Here is a 26,054-nt window from a genome sequence, read left to right on the forward strand (position 1 = left end):
CTTCTTCAGGAATTCATCTAGGATCCGCTGGTTAATAATAACTTGATTTATATCACAGTTTTTACACATATGATTACGAAGAAATAGGAACAACCAAGGAAGTTAGTCACTTTCCCCATCAAGGTGTTGACAATGACAGCAAACGTTAAAGAACACATTTTAAAATATGGCAATTATAGTGACTGACACCAAATCATAAATAGACTTTATTATCAAAATAGAATCAATAAAACACCAAAGATTCTTGTAGTTGGCAGTAACATGACATTTAACAGTAAAAAACAATCACTTGTGTGTCAAGCTGTCTTTTATTTCTTCATTTGTTCATAATTATCACACATTTTAGAATTTATGGCTTTGAAACTGCTTAATCCTCTACGGCCCAAATGAAAAAGGGAAAATAAAACGTATTGTACATTTTTAAATCTTGTAATGACTAAATTTAAATACAAGATAGGTTAGAACATTGGTTTTTTTGTTGCTCCCACAGTCAAAAACACAGTTGATTTGAGGTTGATTGGTTACCCTAAATAGCCAGTAACTGTGATTGTGTGTTACTGTTTGTCTCTCTGTTGCCTTGTGAGAGACTGCCAACCTGTCCAGGGTTCACCCTGCCTTCATAATCAACTGAGATTATCTCTAGCGCCTCGTCGCCCCATTCTGGATGAAGTGGTAGAAGATGGAGTTATCAATGGAGAGGAACAGGATGTTTCACATAAAGCATATGCATGCACTATAGTGAGATTAGGATTTCTTTCAAGATTCTTATAGTAACACAACACTCCCCCTCCACTCAGAAAGCTTAAACGTAAAGCAAATAGCAAATTAGGGTTAGCAATCAGTATAAAAGTCTTTGAGAGAGCCTCAGACATAATAAAGAATGTGTGAACCTTTCAAAAGGACTGATTCCTCTCAGTAGCCTTACTACATCTGTGAAAAAACACAATTTTATAAAGTCTAAAGCTTTACTAAAGTATTATAATGCTTATTTCACACATACACACGTACACATTCTGTAAAAACTATACACTAGTGGTTTTCTGTCCAAACTGTTGTTTATTTAAGACTTTACAGTAAGTAAAATGTCTCTTTTTACAAAAATAGAATGTGGCTGTTGTCATAATTCATCGTCATAGAAAATAGTCATTTGATGTACAGCACTTTCAGTGTACAGCATCACATTGATTTCACAGAATAGGCTTTCGATGCCTAAAACCCATCAGATAAAGCCTGATAGCACCTTTGGATCTGACCTCAGTCATTTCAGTACTGGGGAAAAACCAAAAAAAAGAGTGAACATAAATAAGACACATTCATCAGCAACAAACTTCACAGATGGACTCAGACATAATGCATAAAACAATGCAACCCTCCAGTACTTAGGAAAATAACATCTTTAATATTATAAAAATCAATAGCAATAGATGGCAAGTTTTTGAAATAATTTCTTTTTTTATTGTACCAGACAGTGTTACATGTGAGAATAAAGGTACTGTGGCATTTTAGGGGGTACTTTCTTACATGGAGGATTCTGGGGGAGAGGGACAGATGAGTAATGGAAAATTATTCCGGTGAGATGCAAAGAGAAGATGATGAAAAGATGAGATATCAAAATGAACTGATGAGTTCAACGTAATGTAGTTACAAAAGAGGATGACTTTATGTTGAGTTAATGATGTTGACTCTTGAAACTGCATTGGTCAGACTTTAAGATTTAATAATCATCATCATCGTCATCATCATCGTCGTCATCATCGTCGTCATCATCATCATCATCGTCATCGTCATCATCGTCGTCGTCGTCGTCATCATCATCGTCATCATCGTCATCATCATCGTCGTCATCATCGTCATCATCGTCGTCGTCGTCATCGTCATCATCGTCATCATCGTCATCGTCATCGTCATCATCATCATCATCATCATCATCGTCGTCGTCGTCATCATCGTCATCATCATTATCAGGATCGATTTTGCCTGACAAGGCATCCTCAATCCAGTCCTCCAGTTCGTCTACAGTGGGCAGATCCTCGCCATCGTCCATGTCCAACCACACACTGTCACCCTGCACAACAAACAAGACCGACACGTTAACAACTCAGGGGAGGAATCTGTGAGCTCGTCAGACTATAACCAGGGATTTTATGAGGATTCAGGGTGTTATGCAACATGTGGCCAATGTACTGTACAACGTGGATCCATGAGGTGCAATTTAAGTCATGGCTGGAGCGACATGCAGAGACCATCTTGGACATCTCACCATAACTAACACAAGAGACCTCAAACCTAAAGCCTATGTATCGAGTACTCATGGGGCGGCAACACAGTGAGAATATCCTCAGTTCATGTCCTGGTTGGGATTAGGAGCCTTTCTCTGTGGAACTGGTATGTCCCCCCTTCCTGTGGGATTGCCCATCGGTGTGTATGATTGTTCTTGTCTCTGTATTTCTCAGGACAGATGACAGGTGAACCCTGTCTTTGAGTGTACCTATAGTTAATGTATTTTCCCACTACTTCCTAACACTTTTGCAGAGTACTCCAGATATCAACATACTAGTTCAACACAACACAACATAAAAATGTGGGGTGATCTTTAGGAAAAGTACCAAAATATGACTCACGTCATCAGCTTCAACAACACCAATCTGTGGGGAGGACAGGTCAATGCCGAAGATCTTTTCCCAGTGTGGCAGGAGCTGCAATAGAAAATAAAGATTATTACCAAGAAGTTACAGTTTTCTGCTAGTCTCTGGTTCATGGTATGCATATTAGACAGTTCCATTTTTTGATTTTTTTTTACCAGTGGGAAATCATCAGGGTCAATCCAGACAATGCTAAGGTTAGGGTTGTCTGTGTTGTCCTCAGCCACATCTTTCAGGATCTCCAGGAACTCATAACCATCTGAGGAGTGGCCAAGAAAATTACTTTCAAAGCCCCACTAGACTGTTGGAGTTCGCCTCGTAAGATACAACAAATATCAATGCTGATATGTGTATAGATTTTTGTATGTTACTTTTACCTGGATCAGACTCCTCTGCAAACGCAATAATATGTTCACCATCAACATCGTCCTCCTGTGGAAAGAACAGACACAACATGAACACAATGGTGTCAAGTTGGTGAAGTTGGCAGGAAATTCATAAAGTGTTTTAATGTTATAACTGAAGTAAATTCTCTTCATAAAAGACTAATGCAAAACATATGGGAGGAAGTTACAGTGTTCTTACCCAGATCTCATACATGTTGTGTGGTTGCAGCTTCCTCAGAGTTGGTCTTAAGAAAGATAAATTGGTTAGATCTAATGTCAAGAATGCCAAAGCCCACTTAAAAAGACATCAAGTGGTCTAGGGCACACCCTAGACCCTAGACCTTTATGAAAATAAAGTGCATATTAATCAAGTTTACACTGCAGCTGGTCTGTTCATGTGTATTTTCAGAGTCTGACAGCAAAAAGCAGAAAGCACAAACCCAGAATATCTCGTCAACATTTATGTCATTTGTATTTAAACAACACATGCAGGAAATTATGTGCAAACATCAACAATGATTGGACATAAATATAATTGCTTCTTGTTTCTCCCTGGGACTATTCCTTTCAATGAATAGGATTAGTACTGTGTGTGTAAAACTTAACACTTTTTTTCGTAGGAATTGTAAATGACCTCTCATGACCTCCCACCCCTCACACCTCTGCAGAACTCACACTTTGGAATCAGTTACATGATAAATTACAAGGAATGAACTTTGACCTTTAGCTTTGATCGGTAGCACTAATGTGATTTACCTGTCGTTATCTTCAATGAAGTCCACCAGTTCCTCCTCAGTGTAAGGTTTTCCGGGGATGACCACTGGATCATCCATGAAGGGCTCATAGAAGTCCACCTCATTAAGCTTCAGCTCCAGAGCTCTGGCGACCTGAAACACAACGCCGACACTTAAGAACTGTCGTCTGGCCATGTTTATTGTGAGTTACTTTTTTCTCGCTGTAATTTTAAGCACATCATTTATCTCTTTATACTTAAGGCAAGACGGCATCAGGTATATTACTTCTGAAGAGGGGAGATTTATTTTTCCTGTTTGAAGAACAACATTGCTTCGCTGAAGTATAAATGCTTTTCGGTTGTTCTTTTATTTTGCAGATCATTGATATTTTATTAACAGTAATAAAACATGGGTTCTTCTCACAACTGTAGAAATGCCATCAAATGAAAATGTACCTTTTAAATACCAAAACAAACTAAATTACAGAATTCCTTTGTTTGAATTTTGAAAATCAGCCCATTTATGGTTTATTATAATAAACACATGTAATATTGTTTTTTAAATTAAGGACATGAAGTGTCCTCAACGCATTGTATATTTATAATTGGCACAAATTTAGAAACTGTGTTTTTGGAGTGCCACAAGGCTGAATGCTGGGTCTTCTATTTTCTTCATTTTCTTTTTTTTGTGTGAACATTTTGAAATATCTCCAGCAGCACAGGAATTGATAGTTTTTCCACTTGATAATGAAATACGATTGTGGCATGACCACAGAGTACTACAATACCACATAACATGTTTAGTCTAATCTCATAGAATCAGAAAGCAGATATTTAAATCAATATACAACAATTCCCATTAGAAGGTCGTTTATGTCCAATGTGCTTTCAGCTCATTACTATGCAGTATACTGTATATTTAGTTTTAAGATAAGTACTTTCAATACTTTTCACAGAAGACATTTTGAGTTTGCTTTATATGTCTGTCAAACTCACTAAGGATTTACATGTGCACTATTTGCCAACACTCACCAATAGTTTACATAGAATGTGTTATCTTATTTGCACAGACAAATGCACTTGACCTCAAATAGACTCGAGTAGTAATCCCATAATTACTCACTTTGGGGTTGAATGTGGCAAAGAATTTGATGTGAGGATGGAATTCTTCAGCAGCGTCAGCATAGGCCTCAAAATCTGAAATGCAATAAGTTATGACATTAAGGACTGGCATTCAAAAACAAATCAATCGACACTGTAAGAACTGCATTTCTTAGAAATAAAAGTTGTTTGTTTCATGCAATTTTTGTGCCGTTTGCTCATCAAAAATACTTATTGTGGATTAGATCGTTATCATACTCATTCACTGCGGATGCATAGACATATTGTACTATTTTATTTCATTATTATTACATTCAGAATGTCCAAAGTTATCACATTACTGGCAGTTATTACATTATTGGCTTTAATACATTATTTATTTGCTGCATGCCACTTAATAGAAGCAGTTAGTGGGAAATAAATAAATCTGATGTTACATTTCCTTGATAAGCGATTACCAAAATTATGTTGTCAAGCAGCAAAAAGAAAAAAGCAATCAGAAAAGTTATCATGCCATCACAGTACAGATTCTTACGTTCTGACTTGTGACTCTTAAAGTAGCCCACCAGTTTGATGTCCTCTTCAATGTTCTCAAAGCCTTTGAGTTCCTTACTATTGTCAATAATTTCCACGGGGTCTTCAAGGACCTGGAGGAGAAAAGGCGAGCGACGATACAGATGACAGAGAAAGTGAAGTAAGTTTCATGGGTAAGTGTTAGTACAAAGAAAAGTTTAGGGAAACGGATTTTTTCTTTTTCTAACATAAGGTAGGCTATTAACTGGGATATTATATCCTCACGAACATCATAGATGAACTCCACAAGAGTGTCTGCTGCAAGCTCTCCATCGTATTCAATGACTTCATCATCCGTGAAGATGAAGATGCTGTCGGATTCCTCAAGGCCTGGGAAAAAGAACAGATGTACCTGGTGTATATTCTCTCTAAATTCAGGAGAATTTTTTCTGATCATCCAATTTTACAATGCAACCTGAGAACATGTCAGTTATGACAAGTCTTTTCAGATCGTTTACATGGACTTTGCAAAGACTGTGGTACTGGCTCGATGGACTTTAGTCAGTCTTGTTCAGTTTATTTGTCCTTACCTAATTTCTTTGCAACTGCCTTGTCAAGCTTTGCATCAATGAGGCCAACTCCGACATCTTCATCATCAAACTCATCCAAGACCTGGGCTGCAAGCTGGATATCAGAAAAAAGAAAAAAAAAAAAACATTGTCACATAGTGAAATACATAGTTTTGGTTTGTTTATTCCTGCATAGTGACATCACAGTACTTGACAGTGTAGGTCTAACTTATTTCAATGTCTGTAACATTTTTATTCAAACCTTTTGACAAAGTTCTGAGATCAGTGGTTTCATTACCATAAAAGCCTGCTTTTCAGAGCGCTGCTCATGCACTTTCTAAATCTGTATGAAACATGAACCTTATGACGGACAGTAAGTCCCACCAATGCATGCAAGGCTGCTCACAGCCCAGCAGCGGTGAGGAAGTGGTGTGAGAGCCGTCTTAGTGTATTTGGAAGAGTAAAAAGTACACTCACACACACACACACACACACACACACACACACACACACACACACACACACACACACAGTAGCAGCTGTTTTTCCGGACTGGAGTTAGTCTAACCAGCTTACTGTGCAGAGAGGCTTCAGCTTTTTTTTTTTTTTTTCTCTTAACTTGAGTAAAGTTGCAGATGGGTGAAAGATCGAAAACAAGTTCAGAGTTAATTGCTTGACTGCATTTGAGTTGGGGAAATGATTTCAAACTCTGATTTGCATTTAAAGTCACCCATCCCCTTCTTTTCATCTTTGTAGCAGGCTGCACCCTTGTGACATTTACAATGGCTAAAATAGAATAAGGCAAAACACTAGATGACAAGTCACTTCATATATTAAGCAGCAAGCATGAAAGCAACAAATTGATCTGTTTTTAATTGATTGCCATTTGTGAAATTCATTGCACGGATGCACAAAATAGAAATCTATTTTTTCACGATTCCATATGAAATAGTTTTCTATCTTGTTTTTCCTGAAATAAATTGAATATTGTTACCCTGTATTGAAATGGTGAAAAAAGTAGATGGAGCAAAAACATGTGATAATCACTCAGTCGATGTATATCTATTTGTAAAGTTGTTTGTGGTACTTGGTGTCCTGATTGTGTCTCTGCAGTTACAGGGATGATATCATTTCTGGAGGGTAACTAAACCCACTGAAATGCATGTAAAGTTACTCCAGGATCAGATTTCATAGTTTCAAATCTTTTTGTTTTCCAGCTATACAGCATGTAAACTGCACAGCAGTTGAAACATATTGAGGATTTTAAGTTAGTTTCATCATGTACTTTATGGATTTTTAGCAGATGGTAAAATGTGCTTTATTGAAGTGATAATGAAGTAGTTGCCATGAAAGTTTTTACCTCACTGGATGGTATATTTCCTCCTCGTTTCATTTCTAAACTTACAACATGTAATATGTCAATAGATAATTTTGTCTTCACTAAAATGAAGTAGTGTATTTTAAGTTATTATGTCTGTACACTGTATAATTCATAAACTTAATTTAAGAAAAAAAAATATTTTTATGACATCCATACAATCGTCATGTCGTATATCATTTTGCCTTTCACTAACTCCACAGGGAGCCCTGGCCTCTGAAACCCTGTACCTTTTGCTACCGGCTGTTGCTAATATTAAGACCTCATTAAATGTAAATCATAATACATTCATAAGAAGAAACACAAGCCTTGAGGGAGCTCAACACACCACAAAAGCAGCTCGGGATAAATATAGCGCCAAAAGCCACACCAGCCCAGGGACTATTTTGGAGAGGTGGCAGTGATGCTCGGCCGCTCCAGGATCCGCTGACAAGTACAGTACTGCAAGTGTCAATCAGAGCACGGAGCTGAGCCGGCACTACTGGAGCCAGGACCTCCAGCACTGGGCTGCAGCCCCGAGACGAGCCCCTGACGGAGACGCCACAGACTGTCGTGATGATGTGATATGCTCAGGAGGGCAACTTCTCTCATGTCCTCTGCAACCTCACTCTTTGTCACTATTCAGTTAGATTATCTTCATCTATATTCCTCTTATTCTATCAGTGGCAAGACATGCTGGCTCCAGAACTTGTTGCCAGCAAGATCTAGTTGTGGATGCAATGTGTTAAAGTTTCCACCAGCATTTCTCACAGCTCTCAATAATAATACAACAGGCATAGTCAAGCCAAACGTCAAAAAGCGAGTTGAGCTTTGTGATCCAGTACACACACTTTTTGAAATAAAACAATTTTCCAAATTTCTTGCAATTTCTAAAAAAAAAAAAAAGAAAATATTTTGTAGTCTTATTTGTAATGGGCTGGGAGGTCTGACTTGTGTTGAATTGTGACAAGAACGTGTATTACAAATGTCATTTGGCTGTTCTAACGAGCTGACACTAAACCTGCTAATTAAACTTTTCCTTTGAAAGACGATGTGGGAATATCTGAAATGTGATAGACAGCGAATTCCCGTGCAACCTTAGAAGGTGGTTGCTTCTCGCCTGGCGTTGTGCTTGCTGAAGAGTGATGTCATGTTTTTCTGCAGGAATGTGATTAAACTGCTGAGTATCCAGGATGACAGGTTGATGAGCAAACCTAAGATCTGGAGTGCTGTTAGGTGCATCAGCTCCTCTCTCTCTCTCTCTCTCTCTCTCTCTCTCTCTCTCTCTCTCTCTCTCTCTCTCTCTCTCTCTCACTTACACACACACACAGGTTGCATACAGACTCAGCCTTTGCCAGAAAAACAGGATATCATAGGTCCTCATACCGCACTCAGCTCTGTGCCTCAGGTGGGCCATGCTGACGACACGCCACAGGCTTGTGACACATTTTGAGACTTCCCTTATCAGTGGTTCTGACTCCACTAAAGACATTTCCCACCTGGTAAAATGCTCCATAACAACCCCTCCTGCTTTACTGTACATTTAATAATTTCAAGCACACAGCATTGGTGCAAACACTTCAGTCAATGTTTCTAGATACACAGCCATTCCTGCAAATCACAATTTCTAACTAAGACATACAAAGCTGTAACCATCAGGTCCATCACAGTATTTATGTCTGCATTTCTTGGCAACTGATGAATAAATTATACTACCAAAAGTACAAATCCTTGTAAAACTTCAATAGAAAGGTCATATTTGTGTAACTTGTCTTTGCTCTTACAACGAGAACCTTGCCCTATCCACAGTGTTCCCTCAGAAAGCTTCCCATCTTAACCTACCTCAAGTGCCAACTCCTCAATCTCAAACTGTCTCTGGGCGACGCGGCTGGATCCGGGATGATCATGGTAGTACAAAACCATGACATCGTACTTCTTCATCACAGACTTATAGTTTTTGGCGCTGAGGTGGTGGACACGGTCCTTGCCATCAAACTCCGGGAAGTCCAAGCTATCCTTGCCCAGTGATAGCCCCCCAAAGGACAGCAAGACTGCCACAAGAACCCAGGTCCACTTCATGGCTCCTCTTTGGGATAGTGAAAGTGTATTTACAGTTTCAGAAAGTAAAAGAAGGGGTGGTAGCAAAAAGAAAAAAAATTCTTTGAAAGTATGAAGAAGCCCTTCCAATCCGCGTCACCCAGAAGAGAGCAAGACCAACTCCTGCATCCACCTTATTAAAAACCCCACCAGTGCAACTGGCAGTGGGGCACAGGGTGCAAGAGGGGTTGGGCTAAGTTTGACATAGGTGTGAGTGTGTGTCTATGTGGGGTGTAATTGAGCATGGGAAAGAGGAGGCAGGGCCGGGCTGGTTGCTGGAGTGACAGCCTTGTGTAGGTAAGTTTGCAAACGCGCGTGTGTGTGTGTGTGTGTGTGCGCGCGCGTGTGCGTGTGCGTGTGCATGTGTGTGTGTGTGTGCATGTGCTTGAGCGTATATGACAGACCTGTCAAAGTGGGTGGAGTAGGGGTATGAGAACCAACCTGCTCTCTGTCTCTAACATGCAGACACAGAACATGGAGAGACAGTGGTGGAGGCAGAAGAGGATGGGACACAGAATAAACAGATTAAAGGGAGATGATAGGGGCGTGCATGTGAGTGAGCCTTTTCGCTTTGGCCAAATGAAGAAGAAGACTGATACGATGGATTTAGTGGCGGCTGCAAATATGAAGCTCTCTTTTCCCATATTAAGTGAAGATGAAGGCTTGGATCCCAGCTAAAAATAATGGATGTAGGACAGAGAAGTACATATCAGGAGGTGGTGCTGGTGTCTAATTTGCTACTGCTGGCATCATCGTAGCTGGAGAATGTGGGGCCAGGTCACTCAGGGACATGGAGAGAGAGAGAGAGAGAGAGAGAGAGAGAGAGAGAGAGAGAGAGAGAGAGAGAGAGAGCGAGAGAGGCGAGGGTGGTGCACCTGCTTGGGATTCGGTGCATAGGTGTCACTTAGCCCTGACTCAAGAAGAAAGTGAAACATAGAGTTTTACAGGAGGGGGGCTGAGTGGCACTTTTCTTTCAATCTTTCAGAGTCTGGACCTGATACAGACAGTACACGTGTGCTCCGTGCAATGTCTGCATGTATGCTTGAGCTGACCACATGTGATATTATTTTACAAATTGAAAGGGAAGATGTAAGCTATTAATAAATGCAGGCTATGTGGTCTCCTTCCCACTCCCAGGGCACACACTATGAGACACACCCCTCTTTCCCGTATCAGTACATGCAGGTCTGCAGAAAAATACCAGAAATATTCAGCCTTAGTAGAATACTTAAAAGCTGCATTCTGTCTGAGGCATCTCTATTTTCTGTAATGTGCTGTATCCAGGACTCAGACCATGTCAGACTATAACATGTTTACAATAGTTTAAGGCAGGGGTGTCAAATATACAGCCAAGAGGCAAAAACATGTCCAGTGGAGGGTCAAGTTGGGCCTCTGGGAAGACGGTGCAGAGAGTTAGGATGGCAGACAATAAAAGTAAACATAACCCCTATTTTTGCACTGTTTCACTACTATTATTACAACTCAGGGACCTACAGTAAAACTAAACAGCCAATGGCAGCAAAATGTTGCAGTGAAAAATATTGAAACTGGATTAGCTTCAGATCCATACTATGAGTGTGTGTTGGTGACAACATGCACGGTGGATGCAGTGATCTCATGGCAGGATTTAATAAACATTGCTTTGTAGGAAAACATAGGCACAAGAAAATATTCAGATTGCATGTTTTATAAAGGAAGTTTCGGGTTGTTTGTTCCTTATAAAATTCATTAAACATGAATATTTTGAGAACAACACCCATATTGATGATGTGATTCAGAGAGCATGGGACTTCCACCCAGTAGTTTACATGTAGTTCCCACTGTTGTCCAGCAGATGTTGCTCTCTGATCTCTATCAGATGGTCTACTGAGCATTTATTTTGTGACGAGGGAGCATCGCAACAAAAAAAGTCAAATTAGAAGCAGTTTCATGAACTATTAAGTACTTTCAAAACAAACAAACTTCAAAGAAGGAAAGATGAACCTGGGTGCATAATGTCAGTAATCATGTTTCTATGTTTACTAAATCTTATTGCCTGGTATTATCACATCATTGATCACATTGAATCTATCTTAATGCCGGTGCCCCGAAGCTGAAAGCTTAGTCTAAATAAATTTGATATTTATTTATTGCTCTCACGGTACAGAAATTCACAGTTGTCACTGTGTTGCTCACATATTAAACTGAGAAATTGCATATTAAAAAAACTGCATAGTTATAAAAATACTCACATTGACAGAATAGAGGAAGTACACAGTACAATAAAATGCACATTACAAAACAGTGCAAGTGCAGATAGAAAAATAATAAGCACAGCAAATGCAAAGATGGAAGGTAAATGAATATTTCTCGATGTGAATTTAAGTATTGTTTCCTTCATATATTAGAAAGGGGGTTGTTGGTCTACTCCTGAGAGTATGTATTTTCTTTTTTCTAATCGTATGACCTGTACATTTGAGATATGTAACTGTCAGCAAATCCAACGCGGGACAATCGTTTTATTGAGAAATTGTGCATTATAGTGCATTTCTTAAGTGTTTGTTGAAATGTATGATTGTTGCTTCCCGTTTTCGTGCGATGTCCGAAGATTAAACGCCACAATGTTGGAGTGAAGTTACATGACGAAGGGGGGCGGGATTATCTTTACGGTGGGCGGTGGCAAAGCTACGGACGTTTCATAACGCCTCATTAAATTGTGTATTTTTTTGAGCGCTGAGGTGGTGATTGTTCCTCGGTTTGAACAAGCTTCGGACGGCCTCAACCTGCTCCTGCCCTCGGAGGCGAAGGTCAGACTTTTCATTTCATGTTCCTGCTCACGAGCTCGCGTCTGCTCGCCAGACATGGTCACCATTGACTTCCGATTCAAGTCAAACAGCCTCCAAACAAACGGTCTGTAGTCACGGCTGGTAGATGCATCATCAATCAGCCGACGTTTCATTGCAGTCGAGCGCAAAGCGAATCATAAAGTTAATATTTGTTAGCGGCTGGTTGGAATCTGCGTGGTCTGAGGGTCACATGATGGAGACGCAGGGAGGGAAATCAAGCGCGCCTCCTTATGACGTCATGGCGCAACAGCTGATAATGGACTCATAAAGAGTAAACATGTAATAAAACTATTCGATTTGATTAATAATTATGATATAGAATGTAAACCCTGGATTTGTTTTGCTTTGTTTTTTTTTCTTTTCTTTTCTGTGTTGTTTCATTTTCAGACTGCATTCCATATAATTGTTCAAGAACTGCCTTTTCTAATAGATATGTATATATATTTGATTGATTCACTTCACTTTACTTCACTGTACATAGTTTTTTTTTTTTTTAGAATAGCCTTTGTGAAGATTGTATTACAGAATGTTTGTTAAGTGATTTTGTTAATTAAAAAAAAAAACATTGTCAATGGACTTGATTCCAACACATTAACATAAACTTGACACTTATTTGTGAAATGTATGTTATGATTGACCTAAGTTACAAGAAAGTACCTCATGTTTCATTTACAAAGGTTATAGTCAGAAGCACAAAAATTAAACCTACAACAGAACTAGAATAAAACACACACAACTTGCAGGGATGATGTACGTTATGAGGAAGGAGGTTTCAGGGGACGGGATGTTCAGAGATGATGATCCACTATGCTAATGCTCTTAACAGAGACATAACTTGGTAGAATATATTGTGCTAATTATGAGATTATAAAATGTCTGGCTGTGTAATGTTTTAATGAGGCTTTTCACGTGTTCACAGATGACTTCATCACTGGCCAACAGGGCAATAGGAGCCATCGTAGGATCCGCTGTTGCAGATGCAGCTGGTCAGTTCAACTTTTCGTCTCTTTGGTGTCATCGTTTATTGAATGCACTCAGTGATTAAAAAACCTTATTTGCTCGAACCGTTTATAATCTTAATGTGGTTCAATGTAATTCAAATGTTGAATCATAAATCTTTACTCTGATTATTATTTTGCCAGTTTCACAATATTAAGTAGTTTTCTACATAATCTGCTCCTACAGACATTAAGCGTTCCATTTAAAAGAATAAAAATTAAACTTAAATATATACAATGCATATTTTAATAGTAATTGATTGAATTTTGATGAGTCCCTGATCCTGATAACAAATAACACTCCAGAACAAAACTGCATTATTAGATGACTTCACGTGATGATAACATCTTTCAAACAGGCAGGAATGTCAATATTGTGTGAAGATGTTACTGATCCAACCCACTAAAGCCCATTTGGCATTTGAAAGCACAGCAAATATGAAGAAAAAAAAATCACATATGAATTAATTGTGTTCTAACAACAGGAAAATCCCATCAACAATTGAAACTTTCTGCTTTTAATTGTTATTATCATGGCTCTTACAACAAAAAAGACATGGAAAAATCTTCTAATGAATGGATTAATTAGTGGCTTCTATGGCTCGCCCTCTTGCAGCACAACCTCTGCACTGGGTGTACGACCGCCAAAAGCTGAAGGCGATTCTGGATGAGGATCCAAACCCAGAGTTTCGTTCCGAGTCTGCAAACCCTTTCTACAGAAGGCAGACAGGCCAGCAGAGCTGCTACGGAGACCAGGCATACGTCCTCCTGGAGTCGCTGTCTGAATGTGGAGGTATCGTCATCTTTCCAACACGCCAGACTACTGCTCAAGATATTGTGATCATGACAGGAACCGTTTTAAGCTTTCCAGTTCAAATTGTGACTTGTCTCCTACCAGGGCTGAATGTTGAGGATCTGAAGCAGCGCATACTGAAATTCTTCGGTCCAGGATCAGAGTATGACACGCCTATCAACGATCCGTACAGACAGAAGGGAGGTAAGAAAGCTGTCCAGGAAATGTGGACGATTTTTCATATTTTGGAGAAATACAAACACATGCCTCACTTATTATGGTTAAGCTGATGGAATCAATACTTGTGTAAACACTAGGGCCCAGACCACAGCTGCCGATTGACGGACCGTGGAGACAAGGAAGTTTGAAGAGCTTTCTGAAGAATGTGGATGCAGGGAAAGAGGAGACGGGTAAAGCTCTCTTGTCCTGTCACTGCCCGCTTGGACGACGTCCAGATTGTGAATTTGACATAAATGATCTGTTTGCTGCAGGCTGTGAGACGGACTGTCAGATTGATGGAATAGCCAAACTGGCGCCTGTCGTGGCTTTTTACGCCGGGCAGCCAGACATGCTGGAAAAAGTGGAACTGGCCACCCGAGTCACCCAGAATAACGACGAATGTGTGGCAGAGACTCTGGCTGCAGCGAGGTCGGTATATCTGCCTGCTATGTCATACAACAGTTTCTCCTTACTGTGCCAGTGATAATAGTGATAAAAGTGATGAAATACTGTCATTTATCACAACTAACAAAGGACGCAGATGTTTGTCAGTTATTACGACCTTTGCAAACTTTCATTCTCAGGCTTCGATCCTGTAATGTAACAAAAGTCTTTGAATTTGAATAATACATTCTGTACCATATGGAGGAAAATATATTGAGAGAAAAACTATAGATGTCACAATGTATCAATATGTGGATAATTACTTTTGGCTTGTTTTTATAGGATCCTGGAGCATTTCATCCTGAATGGTCCAGATCCTAAAGCATTGGATGTCGTGCTGAGTCAGCTGAACGACCCAAACAGAAAGCAGCCCCAGGATCTGGACAAAGCTGTCATCGGTATGTGAGGCCTGCATTCTGCTGAATTCATGGGACTGAGTCCCATGATTAATGGGATTAGCTTTTGTGTTTTGTAAAAATCTCATGTACTGAACGATTTAGCTTCCATGTTATCCTTATTCTGCGGTGTGAAAAAAACAAAGTCAGAGGCACGCTTATATTTTAAATGACTGTTTTTTTTCACTGGAGCTTCTCTTTTTCTGCTTAAATTCAGGACACATCCATCAGGTGAAGGAGAATTTATCCAAGACTCCGCAGCAACTGATTCCCACCGTGTTTCCAAACACATGAGGTATCCTCACTCCGACCTCTTCAGCCTTTGTCATCATTCAGAAGTAGTTTCTGTAAATACACGCACTATAACTGTCATAGATTACTACACATAGCTCAGAGTTACTCTACAAACCTGTTGCTTGGTTTTCCTCTCTGTGACTCACATTTGGTGCTGATGCCTCTGCAGGTTTGCCAGGTGCGTTCCAAGCAGCGCTGCATGGAGTCCTGACGGCCAGCCAGTACGAGTCGGCCATCAGAGACAACATGAGCTGCGGCGGATGCACCTGCAGCAGAGGGTCCTTCATAGGAGCATGTCTTGGGGCTCAGGTGTGACTGTCGGCTCATCTAATATTCTATCAAATGTCACTGCAGATTGGAATCTCTTTTGTTTTATGAAATGCTTTTCTTTTTTCTTTTTTTTTTTTAAACTCTCCCAGATTGGACTGGAAGGAATTCCAACTTCCTGGACGTCGAGAACCCTCCGCTTCAACTCGTTCTTGGCGCACGCCAAGAAGATAACTGATCACCTCCTGTAGCTGTGGGGCAGTATGCCCTAATGATCCAGAACTTCATGGAAAACAGTTGAGCTTCCACAGAGCAGTAAATGAAGGGTCCTGTCTAAACGTTTGGGTGGCTGGAGCCGGATGTGTTTGTCTCTGTTAAAGTTTGAAATGTTGTTTCAGATGTTCTGCAAACAAAACAACAGAAGTTATTAAAAACAGCTTGATCTAGAACCACTGTTTGTGTTTATTCTTTAAATTGAACTCCTGTTGACTGGATATCGCAAAACGCAGCTGATTTTGGAGTCACCATGTCATCCGTGTCCCCCGTAGTTCAAACGGCGGTTCATCACTGAAATAGCCAGCATATTATATGTCAGTCATCTTTATGTTACCTTGGTTAATCTGTTTTCTTGTTAACTTAAATGAGGTAACCTCTCATTCAATAATCATTTACTTTTGGTAAATATTGTGTTACTGTTACACTTGTTTGTCCAATTGCTTAAAAACCTACAATAGATCCATATTGGTATGCGGTTTATGTTTTGATTGTTGAAGTGAAACGCCTCTTAACAAATAAAGCCAAAGCAGCAACTGTGAACACTGAGCCACTTCATTTGTTTAATATTTCCCGCTCAGGTTTTTTTCACAGTTCAATCTGGATCACTTTGAGGACTTGATTCTTAGTGTGGGAAATTAATGTATGAATTGTGAGGATACAGAGTCACATTTAGGAAGAAAAATATATCCCAAAGCCAATGCTGAAGATCTTTTTGGTTTTTACATTACTTAAAATAAAGTCAAAAGACTCAACAGTTCTAGATTCTATATTTTATAGTAATATCTAACAATTCTTTGCCATTTTGGCAATGATTTCAAAACATTTTGTAAACATATATCTTGGCATTTATTAACTAACTAACCCTTTGACCTAATTTCGATATTTCATTGTCGACAGTTCAGCTGTAATCTCTGTCTGTATTTTGTAATACAGAAATGACAAAACATTCAATCCATTCAAGTGTTTTTTTTTTTTATTGGGAAGCGTTTTCACAATTCGGAGGTGTTTTCTCGATTTGGAAGGATTTTAGGACTTGGAAGTGTTTTTTGAAGTTTGTAGTGTTTTGCATTTCCAGGCCACCGTACAAATTAATTATGACGATATTTGTTCAGTTATTTTTATCAAAATATATAGTGTCTTTTCAGGTATGAGTATTTGTAGACTAAACTTTGACATATTCCAGTCTGAGGTATCAACTTATGTGACTCTGATAATAATGAAAAATATGATGATGATGATGATGATTATCATAACAAACTGCTCTCACTCGGCTCGAGGGTTAACGTTCCTGTCGGAAGGAAGTTTGTCCTGCCGCAGCCACCGTAGCCATTCTGACGACAGAGTGGTATGTGTAAGTGAAACATGGCTGCTAAGGCAGGAAAACAGAGCCGTTCAGGCTCCAGTTTTTCCAGTAGAAAAGGTGCTGTTGACCAAGAGGAGGAGGAGCAGCCGCTGCAGGCCGTTTTAGTCGCTGACAGCTTCAACCGGAGGTTTTTCCCGGTGACCAAAGACGAGCCACGGGTAGAGTAGCATGCTAAGCTAACAGTGGCTAACTGTGTGCAATGTTGTAACTGGTGACAGACTGACGCTGACACTGATGCAATGTGGTCGTTTTTAAATACACTGTTGTCTCAGTCATCTCGTGGTACTGTGTTCGCGCTGTGGCTTCTTATCAACGTCAGCAGGATGTCCAGTTACATTATTCATTTGTCACATGTCACTCTGCCAGGCTCTGCTGCCTCTGGGGAATGTTGCCATGATCGACTACACGCTGGAGTTTCTCACGTCCACAGGCGTGCAGGAGACCTTCATCTTCTGCTGCTGGATGGCCAGCAATATCAAGGCACATTTACTGTGAGTTGAACTTGTAATCATGTGCACAGCTTCTTCTTCTATGGGGGAAAAAATGTAAATATAACTTGAGTGTGATTGTGTGTGTGACAGGAAGTCAAAGTGGTGCCGGCCCACCTCTCCAATCACAGTCCACATCATCACCTCTGACCTGTACCGCTCCCTCGGGGATGTGCTCAGGGATGTTGATGCGAAGAACCTGGTGCGCTCTGACTTCGTGTTGATTTATGGAGACGTGGTTTCTAACATCGATGTCAGTCAGGCGCTGCAGGAGCACAGGTAAGAGATGTTTTCATGTCAAGAGGAGCCGCACACACAGTTGGATTACAGATTACACGAAATACACAGTTGTTTGATTCTCTGCTCCAGGTAGCCACACTTTTTCAGCTCAAGACCCACAGCTAACATTTGGTGACTCTGCGGGACCCAAACATATCACTGCATTTATGAACTGCAGGTGAAAGACCTGTAAAGTATTTTGTCACAATGACCGTCAGAAAAGCGCTATGGCACAGAGATTGTAACGCTGCTCTGCCATCAACACAAAAGTATGATATTTAAAAAAAAATAATAATAATAAAGTAAACAAACTGAGTTAATCATTTTAGTTGTGCTAAGCTACATGGATGATTAATAAAAATGTTAATTGACATCTATTTTTTGTTAATAATATTAGTATTATTAACTGAAAACTAATAATATTAAATATGGTAGTGTAAGTGTTTCCCAAAACATCCTCTTGTGCACTTCAGGCATCGTCGAAAGATGGAGAAGAACATCTCAGTGATGACGATGATCTTCAAGGAATCATCACCGGGTCACAGGTCTCGCTGCGAAGAAGACGACGTCATTGTAGCTATGGACAGCAAGAGTCATCAGATTTTACACTACCAGAAGACACAAGGCATGAAAAAGTTCATGTTCCCCATGGTAACTGCATCTTGCTTTGTTTGATCCCAGTTTGAACACGTTCAGTGTTGGACTCACCGCTCCCCATTGTGTGTCACAGAACATTTTCCACAGTGGGAGTGACGAGTTTGAAATCAGATATGACCTTCTGGATTGTCACATCAGTATCTGTTCCCCTCAGGTGGGTTTCAGTTCAGGTCAAAATAAAAAAGCACCTTTATCATCTCATTGTTGAAACAGAAACATTCCTTTGTCTGTTTTTATTTCAGGTAGCTGAACTCTTTACTGACAATTTTGATTATCAAACCAGGAACGACTTTGTCAGAGGGATTCTCGTCAATGAAGAGGTACTATATCATTTTTATGTGTTGCAGATAGTTTTCAGTGTTCAGGGTGTAATTTGTTGTCTTTGTTTAGATCTTGGGCAATCAGATCCATATGCATGTAGCCACAGACGGTTACGGCGTTCGTGTGTCCAACTTGCTCATGTACGACTCCGTGTCTTTGGACTTCGTGCGCCGCTGGGTGTACCCCCTCACTCCTGAGGCCAACTTCACAGACCGGGAGGGTCGCAGCTGCACGTATTCACGTCACAACGTCTACCGAGGGTCTGGAGTGAGCCTGGGCCACGGCAGCCAGATGGAGGAGAACGTCCTCATTGGCTGCGACACGAGCATCGGCGCCAACTGCCACATCTCAAACAGTGTCATCGGAAACAATTGCACCATTGGTCAGTTGACCTGCCCAGCGCTGTGCAGATGGTAAATCGGTAGATCGTAAAGGTGGAGTAAATCATTTCCTCTGTTCTATTTTCCACAGGTGACAACGTAAACCTGGACCATGCCTACATCTGGAGTAACGTTCACATTTCCAGTAATGTGGTGATCAGCCAGTCTGTGGTCTGCGACAAGGTTGAGGTCAAGGAAGGAGTTACTCTCAAAAAACAATGTGTCCTGGCATATAATGTGAGCAATGAATACTTCACTTTTATTCAAATTAGTGTCGATCAGCATCTCTGAGTGTGATAAATCCACAGACAGGGAATTTGTTCCTTCTGGCTCTTTAATCCAAAGAGGTTGTTGATATCTACTTATAAAATACTTATCTTTTGTTTTGGCGTGTTTTTTAATTGTTTAATATGTGGTACACAAATTGTTGTCTCATCTATTCAAGTTGAAATATTTTCTCAGGATCCAAAGCCATACAAAAATAAACAAATTCTCACTAATTTCAATATTTCACTTTGTGTTCCGTGTGAGTTTTGATCGGTGTATGACAAACCTCTGCTTGTATTATTTGTACCATGGAGTTTATACATTTAGTGCTTTTTTTTCCTGACAGTAGCATCTGATCTCGCAAAGTAAAATCTTCATCCTCAGATTTTGAGTTGGTTTGTCAAACGTCTGCCAGGTGGTGATTGGACCAAAGGTCTCCCTCCCAGAAGGCACCGTGGTGTCCATGCACCATCCAGAGGAAGAGGAGGACGACGATGATGATGAGTTCCTCAGTGATGATGCAGAGGTTGGTCAAAGTAAAGACAAAACCAAACAGAAAGGTGTGTGTTCACTCAGGGTTGTTTTTTTTTTTTTTTTTTTTTTTAAGTTATCCTGGTTTTCATCAATTGAGGTCATGTTGTAATTTCTTCCGTCCTCCAGTTTTTAACCCGGCCGAAGTGGGAGCCGAGGGCAAAGGCTACATCTGGAAGGCCAGCAGTCTGGAAGACACCGAAGATGAAAAGCTGTCACAGTGTCTCTGGGGTAGGACGGTCGACGGACCGATTTCTGTAGCGTCTATCACCAAGGCCGTAAAATTCAAGCAACCTCGTTTGTCCTAACAGGTTTGGTTTTGAACCCGGATCCTGAGAGCGACAGCGAGGACAGTGAGCCCGACGGTCCCGACGATCCGGTGATTCCCTCCCCTGAGATGGACGACGTTAAAGGTGAGTGCGATCAGCCATCCATATCGCTCCTCGATATAGCTTTATCCAACTGACACTTGTGCCAACTGGCTGTGAGGGAAATGACTCAACTAAATATAATGTGCCTCTGATTCCAAGACTGTCCCTGGTTCATAGAAGCTGAGTGCAGGATTGTTGTGTAGTCTTCCAGATGGAGGTGCTGGGGACTCTACAGAGAGGTCTGGAGGAGAACATCGGCTGTGACAATCTCGTGCTCGAGATCAATTCTCTGAAGTAAGGCCTGCCTGTTTCACCGTTCTGCTGCTCCTTTTTCTTTGGGTGTAATTGTGGTTCATTTTGCCGTCATGTTGTTTTGCAGGTACGCCTACAATATCACTCTGAAGGAGGTGCTGCAGATTCTAACCCGAGTGGTCCTGGAGTACCCGTTCCAGCAGCAGAGCTCAGATCTCACCACTCCACAATATGTTGCTCTGCTCCTACCGGTACTGAGAAAAAGCTTTAAAGAACTTTTCAACCCATTTCTCTTTGTCCGTATGGAGAGAAAGAACAAAGAAGAGAAGTGTCGTACAATGATGTATTTTACTTTCTTTTTTTCGGCAGCTATTAAAGAAATGGGCACCGGTTTTTAAGAACTATGTGAAAAGAGCACAGGACCAGCGAGACTGCCTGTCGGCCTTCGAGGAGCACTTCCTGATGCAGAAGCAACACTGGACTGCCATGTTCAGGGTCAGAATAATCAACATACACACAAGACAATGCAGCACATACACATTTTCAAGTCACAATCGATTCAGGTTTATGAAAAAGCGCATCTAAAAACAATTTGCTTTTCCTGGTCTTTGTTAAACTCAAACTATGCAGACATCAGATGGATCAGTGGCATAAAAAAATATTAGGAATTACTTTTACTAACAATGAGAATGATGTGATTCATATACTAATGAAAAGATTCAAATTCAGTCGTGACTGACTGCTGTCAGCCAAGTTTCTTTTCTGGCTAAACGACGACTGCATGCTTTGTTGAGATGACGACCAGAGTTACCCGACTGCAGGACCAACATGAAGAGTAGAAGCTCACACGGTCCTGTGGCGTTTGTGTTTGATTATGTTTTGTTTCTAAACTCAGGTCCTGTTGAACATGTACCAGCTGGAGATCCTGGAGGAGGAGATCATCCTGCGCTGGTTTTCCCAGGGAGCGACCACTGAGCAAAGCAGAGAGCTGCGCAAGAACCAGAGCGTAAATACAAGCACCGTCATCACATCTTTAATCTCCTCATGAAACTGCAGATGAAAATATCCACAACTGAACTCATCAGTTGTATCATTCATTGTATATTCTGGGGGGGGGAACCGCTGGATCATTTTTATGAAGCTTCAGCAAGCCTGCATTTCAGTCGTTTCCTTCTGGGGTCACCCCAGCAGCTCATGTAATCCATTTGGCACTTTTTAATTTTTTTTATTTTTTAATTAAGCCCGATCCCCTTTCTGATTAACTTGAGCATCTGAGGGCAAAGAACTTTGCTCAGGAACCGACATCAGTCACCCGTTATCATTGGATTAGCACTGGGTGGCACTGCTCTAATCGGCCCTCAGCCTCGTTACGGCACAGATCTCCTGCTCTGCTGGTTTCACATCAGCTATAGTTACTCTTGTGGTTCGGTTCTGCCTGCTTCTCCCACCTCGTCATCCTCACTGCCGTCCAATGGGTTTGAGATACAGTACATATTGTGATTTGAAAGTCTGGTTAGGTCCAGCTCATTCTGTGTGACAGAAATGCAGAATTTTGTGTATTTCCTGCTTTTAATCTCTCCTTTTTGTCCGACAGCTTCAGAAGTTCATCAAGTGGTTGGAAGAAGCCGAGGAGTCGTCAGAGGAGGATGGAGAGTAAAGTCAAGAGAATGTCAATAAAAAGAATCAGTCTCCTTCGCAGTCGTCTTTCTGGAATAACTTTTGAGCACAGTTGTTTATATCAGATAATACTTTAATGAAAAACAACCAAGGAAACCCACAAACATGGAAAATTTGAGAGGTGAGTCTCTCAACGAAAAAAATAAAAAACACCTTATGATCACGATCTCCCCTAAAAAGATTTGTACAAATTCATCATCAAACCTTTTTATACTGCTTCATTCACAGTGAATTCCAGTTGAAAATGAGCAAAGGCAGCCTGCCCATTCAATTTAACTAATCAGTCAGTTAAACACATTTAATGTTCGGATATAAAACTGAAAAAACTAAATATTGATTGTCAAAGGCTGTTAGAGTATTTAAGAAACTCATCCAACAAAAATATTCAAGTAAAAGACCCAAAAAAACAAAAAACAACCCAGCTGTTTTTCAGAATTGTGCAAAATTGTAGTTCATCCACACTGGACAGAAAACCAATGTAATATTTCACAGATCTGATTTACAGTGAGACTGAAAAGATTGAAGCTGATCTCAGAAACCATAAACATAGCTTACCTAAAAACAGTATATGACGGGCCCATGTCATGAAGATGACATCCAATAATGATGGTTGATAAATAGTAGTGAACCATCTGCAGTGAAGAGCTTCTTCATTCAGAACTGGTTCAAACGGAATGATGTTATTAAAATATCTTTTCACTGAATCGTTTTTGGAACACAAAACTGCAAAAACCAGATCAAACGGTAGCATGAACACTTACTTTTGCCTGATGCGCCACAACCCACTTAGGGATGGAATGTGTGAACTCAAACTATTGAGCACACCTGAATATAAGCTGCACCAGCAACATTTTAAAAGAAAAGTACTTATATAGGCCGCACTTGGCTATAAGCTGCAGGTGTCCACGGAGAAGCCAGCAGACAGACAGACAATTGCCAAGGGTTATTATCTCTTCTGATAAAGTATTTCATCGGTTAATTGTCGATTGTGATTCTGAGGAGGAAGATTTCTCAGCCAATAATTCAGCACTTATTAAAGGTTAAAATAAAGAATTGTCCTCTTAAAGTTTTTCTTTGCTCTTCAGCAAGGAAACACAAACTGCTCTTACTTTGATCTGTCATCCCGTTTTGCCAGGTTGTAAACAAGACTGGCCAACAAAGAAGCCCCTGTGATCCCCGAGACGGCCGCCAGTGTTTTCCACATGTTGGCCGAGCCCTCGTGTCTCTCCATGAAGCTCCTGTGGCTCGTGGGGACCAGGATTAGCTTCCGGCCGTCCCGTGGGGCCTGGAGCTTCGCTACCTGGCCTCCCTCCAGTACGACTTCTCCAAATCCAGTCATGGTGGTCCCCATGCACAGCAGCTCCTCGCGCTCCGTTTTGGAGACCGGTTTCTCTCCACTCAGGCCTTGCATTACCAAATCCACCGTACTCTCTTCAGCCCGCCACACTCTGAGGTGAACCTGCTCCAAGATGGAGCTGCCGGCCTCCTGATGGTTTAGCACCTTCACGGAAACGTTAGAGATGTAGGCCCCAGGGCTGACCAGGCTGAAGGGCACTGCATTGTTGGTCTCTTGTCTGTTGATTGTCCGACAATTCCTACATTGGAAAATAAATTCATTTAATTGGACAACTCAAATTCTGAAGAAGAAAAAAAATAAAATCCTATTTTACAGTTATGATCTGGCAAAAGGCACAAAGCCCATTGAAGAGAAGGAGAAAGGGACTAAGACATTACATATTTATAAATGTAACTGGACTTTAAAGAGTGACGATTAAAATTTTAATCTCTATGTGTCTTAATAGACATATATGGATGCTTATTAAGGCATCCTGATGTCAGCAGGGATCTTCTTAGCCATGCTTTACGCCAAGGAGCGTCTTTTTTCTTTTAAAGCACAGTCAATTCCACTAAGGACTGGATCTCCTTCTCTTACTTTTTGGCAATAACATGTTTGTTGATGATGGCATTAAACGGAAAGAAAAAGGGCATGTTTGTGTACGGACGCACCATGTGCTGGTGACAGAGTTCCAGAACTTCCGGTCCTCCTCTACCACAATCTTCTGAACTACACCAAAGCGTCGGGGGACAAACTGGCTGGCCAAAGGCTCCCCGTCTGCCTGCACCACTCCTGCAAGCAGAGGGACACGCTTGTTTCAGGTCAGCAGTAAAAGGGTTAAACATGATGGAATTTCATTCAAATAGGCCTAAGAACTTAATCACAGTAGTGAAAAGTATCATCTACAAAAAAAATGTACAAGTGGTATCTTTGATATGTAAAAAAAAAAAAAAAAAAAAAAAGATTGTTAATGGTTCGAAAAAAATTTTAACAAATTATTCAATGTGTGTTGAACACATTTTTCATCTGCGATGTAGTGGAGCTTTAACTGTTCAATAAATGTAATACCTCAAAAAGCAGGAAACCCAGTTTCAAAAAAGTCTGGACGTGTGAAAGGTAAATATAAATAGTTGTATACAATAATCTGTACTACAGACAACAAGTCAGATACTGAAAACAAAAGATTTTCAGGATGGATTATTTACCTTTAAAATGATAATAACACTGGAAAAGCTATGGTAGCATTCAGAAATTGTATATACAGTCAGATTTTTGTAGCAATAATGTGGATACAAACAAAAACACCGGGCCGACTCAGACCGTTTGAATAAATACAGGAGGAGCAACAGTTAAAATTAGAGCAAGGATTAATTTAGAGAATGAATTCACTTCACATTTTAGAAGACAACGTGAAAATACATGTGTTGGCACAGTAGTTGGCATTCTGGCCTCGCAGTGAGAAGGTCATGGGTTCAAATACCAGCCGGGCCTTTCCTGGTGGAGTTTGCATGTTCTCCCCATGTGTGCATGGGGTCCTCTGAGGTTTCTTGGTGACCCTATAATACCCCTAGGCGTGTGTGTGTGTGTGTGTGTGTGTGTGTGTGTGTGTGTGTGTGTGTGTGTGTGTGTGTGCCCTGTGGTGGACTGGTGACCTGTCCACAGTGTGTTTGATGTTATGTCAAAGTATGATGACACATTATATTGTTTACCTTCGACAGCCACATACTGCAGTCGCTTGTATGGAGTAGCGTGCAGTAGTTTGAGCAACCGCTGATCTGGTCTGAAAAGCGGTATTTTCTGAAATATAGATCAAAGAACAGTCTGGGTTACTATATATATATATATATATATATAATTCCTGTTGTAATCATTTCCAGCAGGGTTGCTCTTGCCTTCAGCATTTGCAACTCTTTCTGCTTTTCTCGGTATAAATGATAGAAGAGGGTGGACATGGCAAAGCTGGAGCCGACACCAATCAAGACGAGCGGGTTAAAAGGAAGTTCACTCATGTTTGCGTCTATGGAAAGAAACACAACGAACTGTCACAAACAAAGTAAACACACACCTGCTGTAGTCGGTGGAGGAGTGCACAATGTCGCCCCAAAGGGGACTTATTGGACATAAAGGACAAAACCGGTGGTACAAAACTTACCTGCCAAAACTGGACTTTCCAGGAACACAAAGCTTCCTTGTAAAGAAACGAAAACAAAACCTCAACCTCTG

General features: G+C 40.6%; 4 protein-coding genes across 8 annotated transcripts; 2 read left to right on the top strand and 2 right to left on the bottom strand.

Annotated features, from left to right (window-relative positions):
- Positions 1-188: 188 nt before the first annotated feature.
- casq1a (calsequestrin 1a) lies at positions 189-9,885 on the bottom strand. Its single transcript, XM_080467796.1, has 11 exons — positions 9,144-9,885; positions 5,966-6,059; positions 5,665-5,765; positions 5,398-5,509; positions 4,885-4,958; positions 3,785-3,915; positions 3,228-3,273; positions 3,020-3,074; positions 2,801-2,901; positions 2,622-2,696; positions 189-2,065 (listed from the first exon to the last, which is right to left on the bottom strand). Exons 1-11 carry the CDS (start codon positions 9,378-9,380, stop codon positions 1,715-1,717), a joined length of 1,377 nt encoding a protein of 458 aa, XP_080323922.1. The 5' UTR covers positions 9,381-9,885; the 3' UTR covers positions 189-1,714.
- On the top strand, positions 9,562-16,858 carry LOC308112347 (crystallin J1A-like). Of its 4 annotated transcripts, XM_080467812.1 has the most exons (11): positions 9,632-9,695; positions 12,109-12,184; positions 13,143-13,209; positions 13,838-14,014; positions 14,120-14,218; positions 14,332-14,424; positions 14,506-14,662; positions 14,960-15,075; positions 15,290-15,367; positions 15,536-15,675; positions 15,786-16,447. In XM_080467812.1, exons 3-11 carry the CDS (start codon positions 13,143-13,145, stop codon positions 15,882-15,884), a joined length of 1,026 nt encoding a protein of 341 aa, XP_080323938.1. In that variant the 5' UTR covers positions 9,632-9,695; positions 12,109-12,184; the 3' UTR covers positions 15,885-16,447. The 4 variants fall into 4 exon arrangements, with proteins under 4 accessions (XP_080323939.1, XP_080323938.1, XP_080323937.1 ...); XM_080467813.1 differs by lacking the exon at positions 12,109-12,184 and having other exon boundaries at positions 9,562-9,695; XM_080467811.1 differs by lacking the exon at positions 9,632-9,695 and having other exon boundaries at positions 12,001-12,184; positions 15,786-16,858.
- A 370-nt stretch (positions 16,859-17,228) lies between these two features.
- Positions 17,229-22,517, top strand: eif2b5 (eukaryotic translation initiation factor 2B, subunit 5 epsilon). The gene is made up of 16 exons (XM_080467608.1): positions 17,229-17,430; positions 17,639-17,763; positions 17,854-18,039; positions 18,513-18,690; positions 18,770-18,850; positions 18,939-19,016; positions 19,087-19,399; positions 19,489-19,634; positions 20,080-20,224; positions 20,325-20,426; positions 20,507-20,608; positions 20,770-20,860; positions 20,946-21,069; positions 21,188-21,313; positions 21,714-21,824; positions 22,413-22,517. The coding sequence occupies exons 1-16, from the start codon at positions 17,272-17,274 to the stop codon at positions 22,473-22,475; spliced, it is 2,130 nt and encodes a 709-aa protein (XP_080323734.1). The 5' UTR covers positions 17,229-17,271; the 3' UTR covers positions 22,476-22,517.
- A 35-nt stretch (positions 22,518-22,552) lies between these two features.
- mul3 (mitochondrial E3 ubiquitin protein ligase 3) lies at positions 22,553-26,054 on the bottom strand. 2 transcript variants are annotated; one of them, XM_080467878.1, is made up of 5 exons: positions 25,984-26,054; positions 25,724-25,848; positions 25,541-25,628; positions 24,503-24,623; positions 22,553-24,090 (listed from the first exon to the last, which is right to left on the bottom strand). In XM_080467878.1, exons 2-5 carry the CDS (start codon positions 25,838-25,840, stop codon positions 23,601-23,603), a joined length of 816 nt encoding a protein of 271 aa, XP_080324004.1. In that variant the 5' UTR covers positions 25,841-25,848; positions 25,984-26,054; the 3' UTR covers positions 22,553-23,600. The 2 variants fall into 2 exon arrangements, with proteins under 2 accessions (XP_080324004.1, XP_080324005.1); XM_080467879.1 differs by lacking the exons at positions 25,724-25,848; positions 25,984-26,054 and adding an exon at positions 25,897-25,968.

The sequence above is a fragment of the Lipophrys pholis genome (assembly GCF_963383615.2).
Source record: "Lipophrys pholis genome assembly, chromosome: 1".
In the NCBI taxonomy this organism is placed as follows: Eukaryota; Metazoa; Chordata; class Actinopteri; order Blenniiformes; family Blenniidae; genus Lipophrys; species Lipophrys pholis.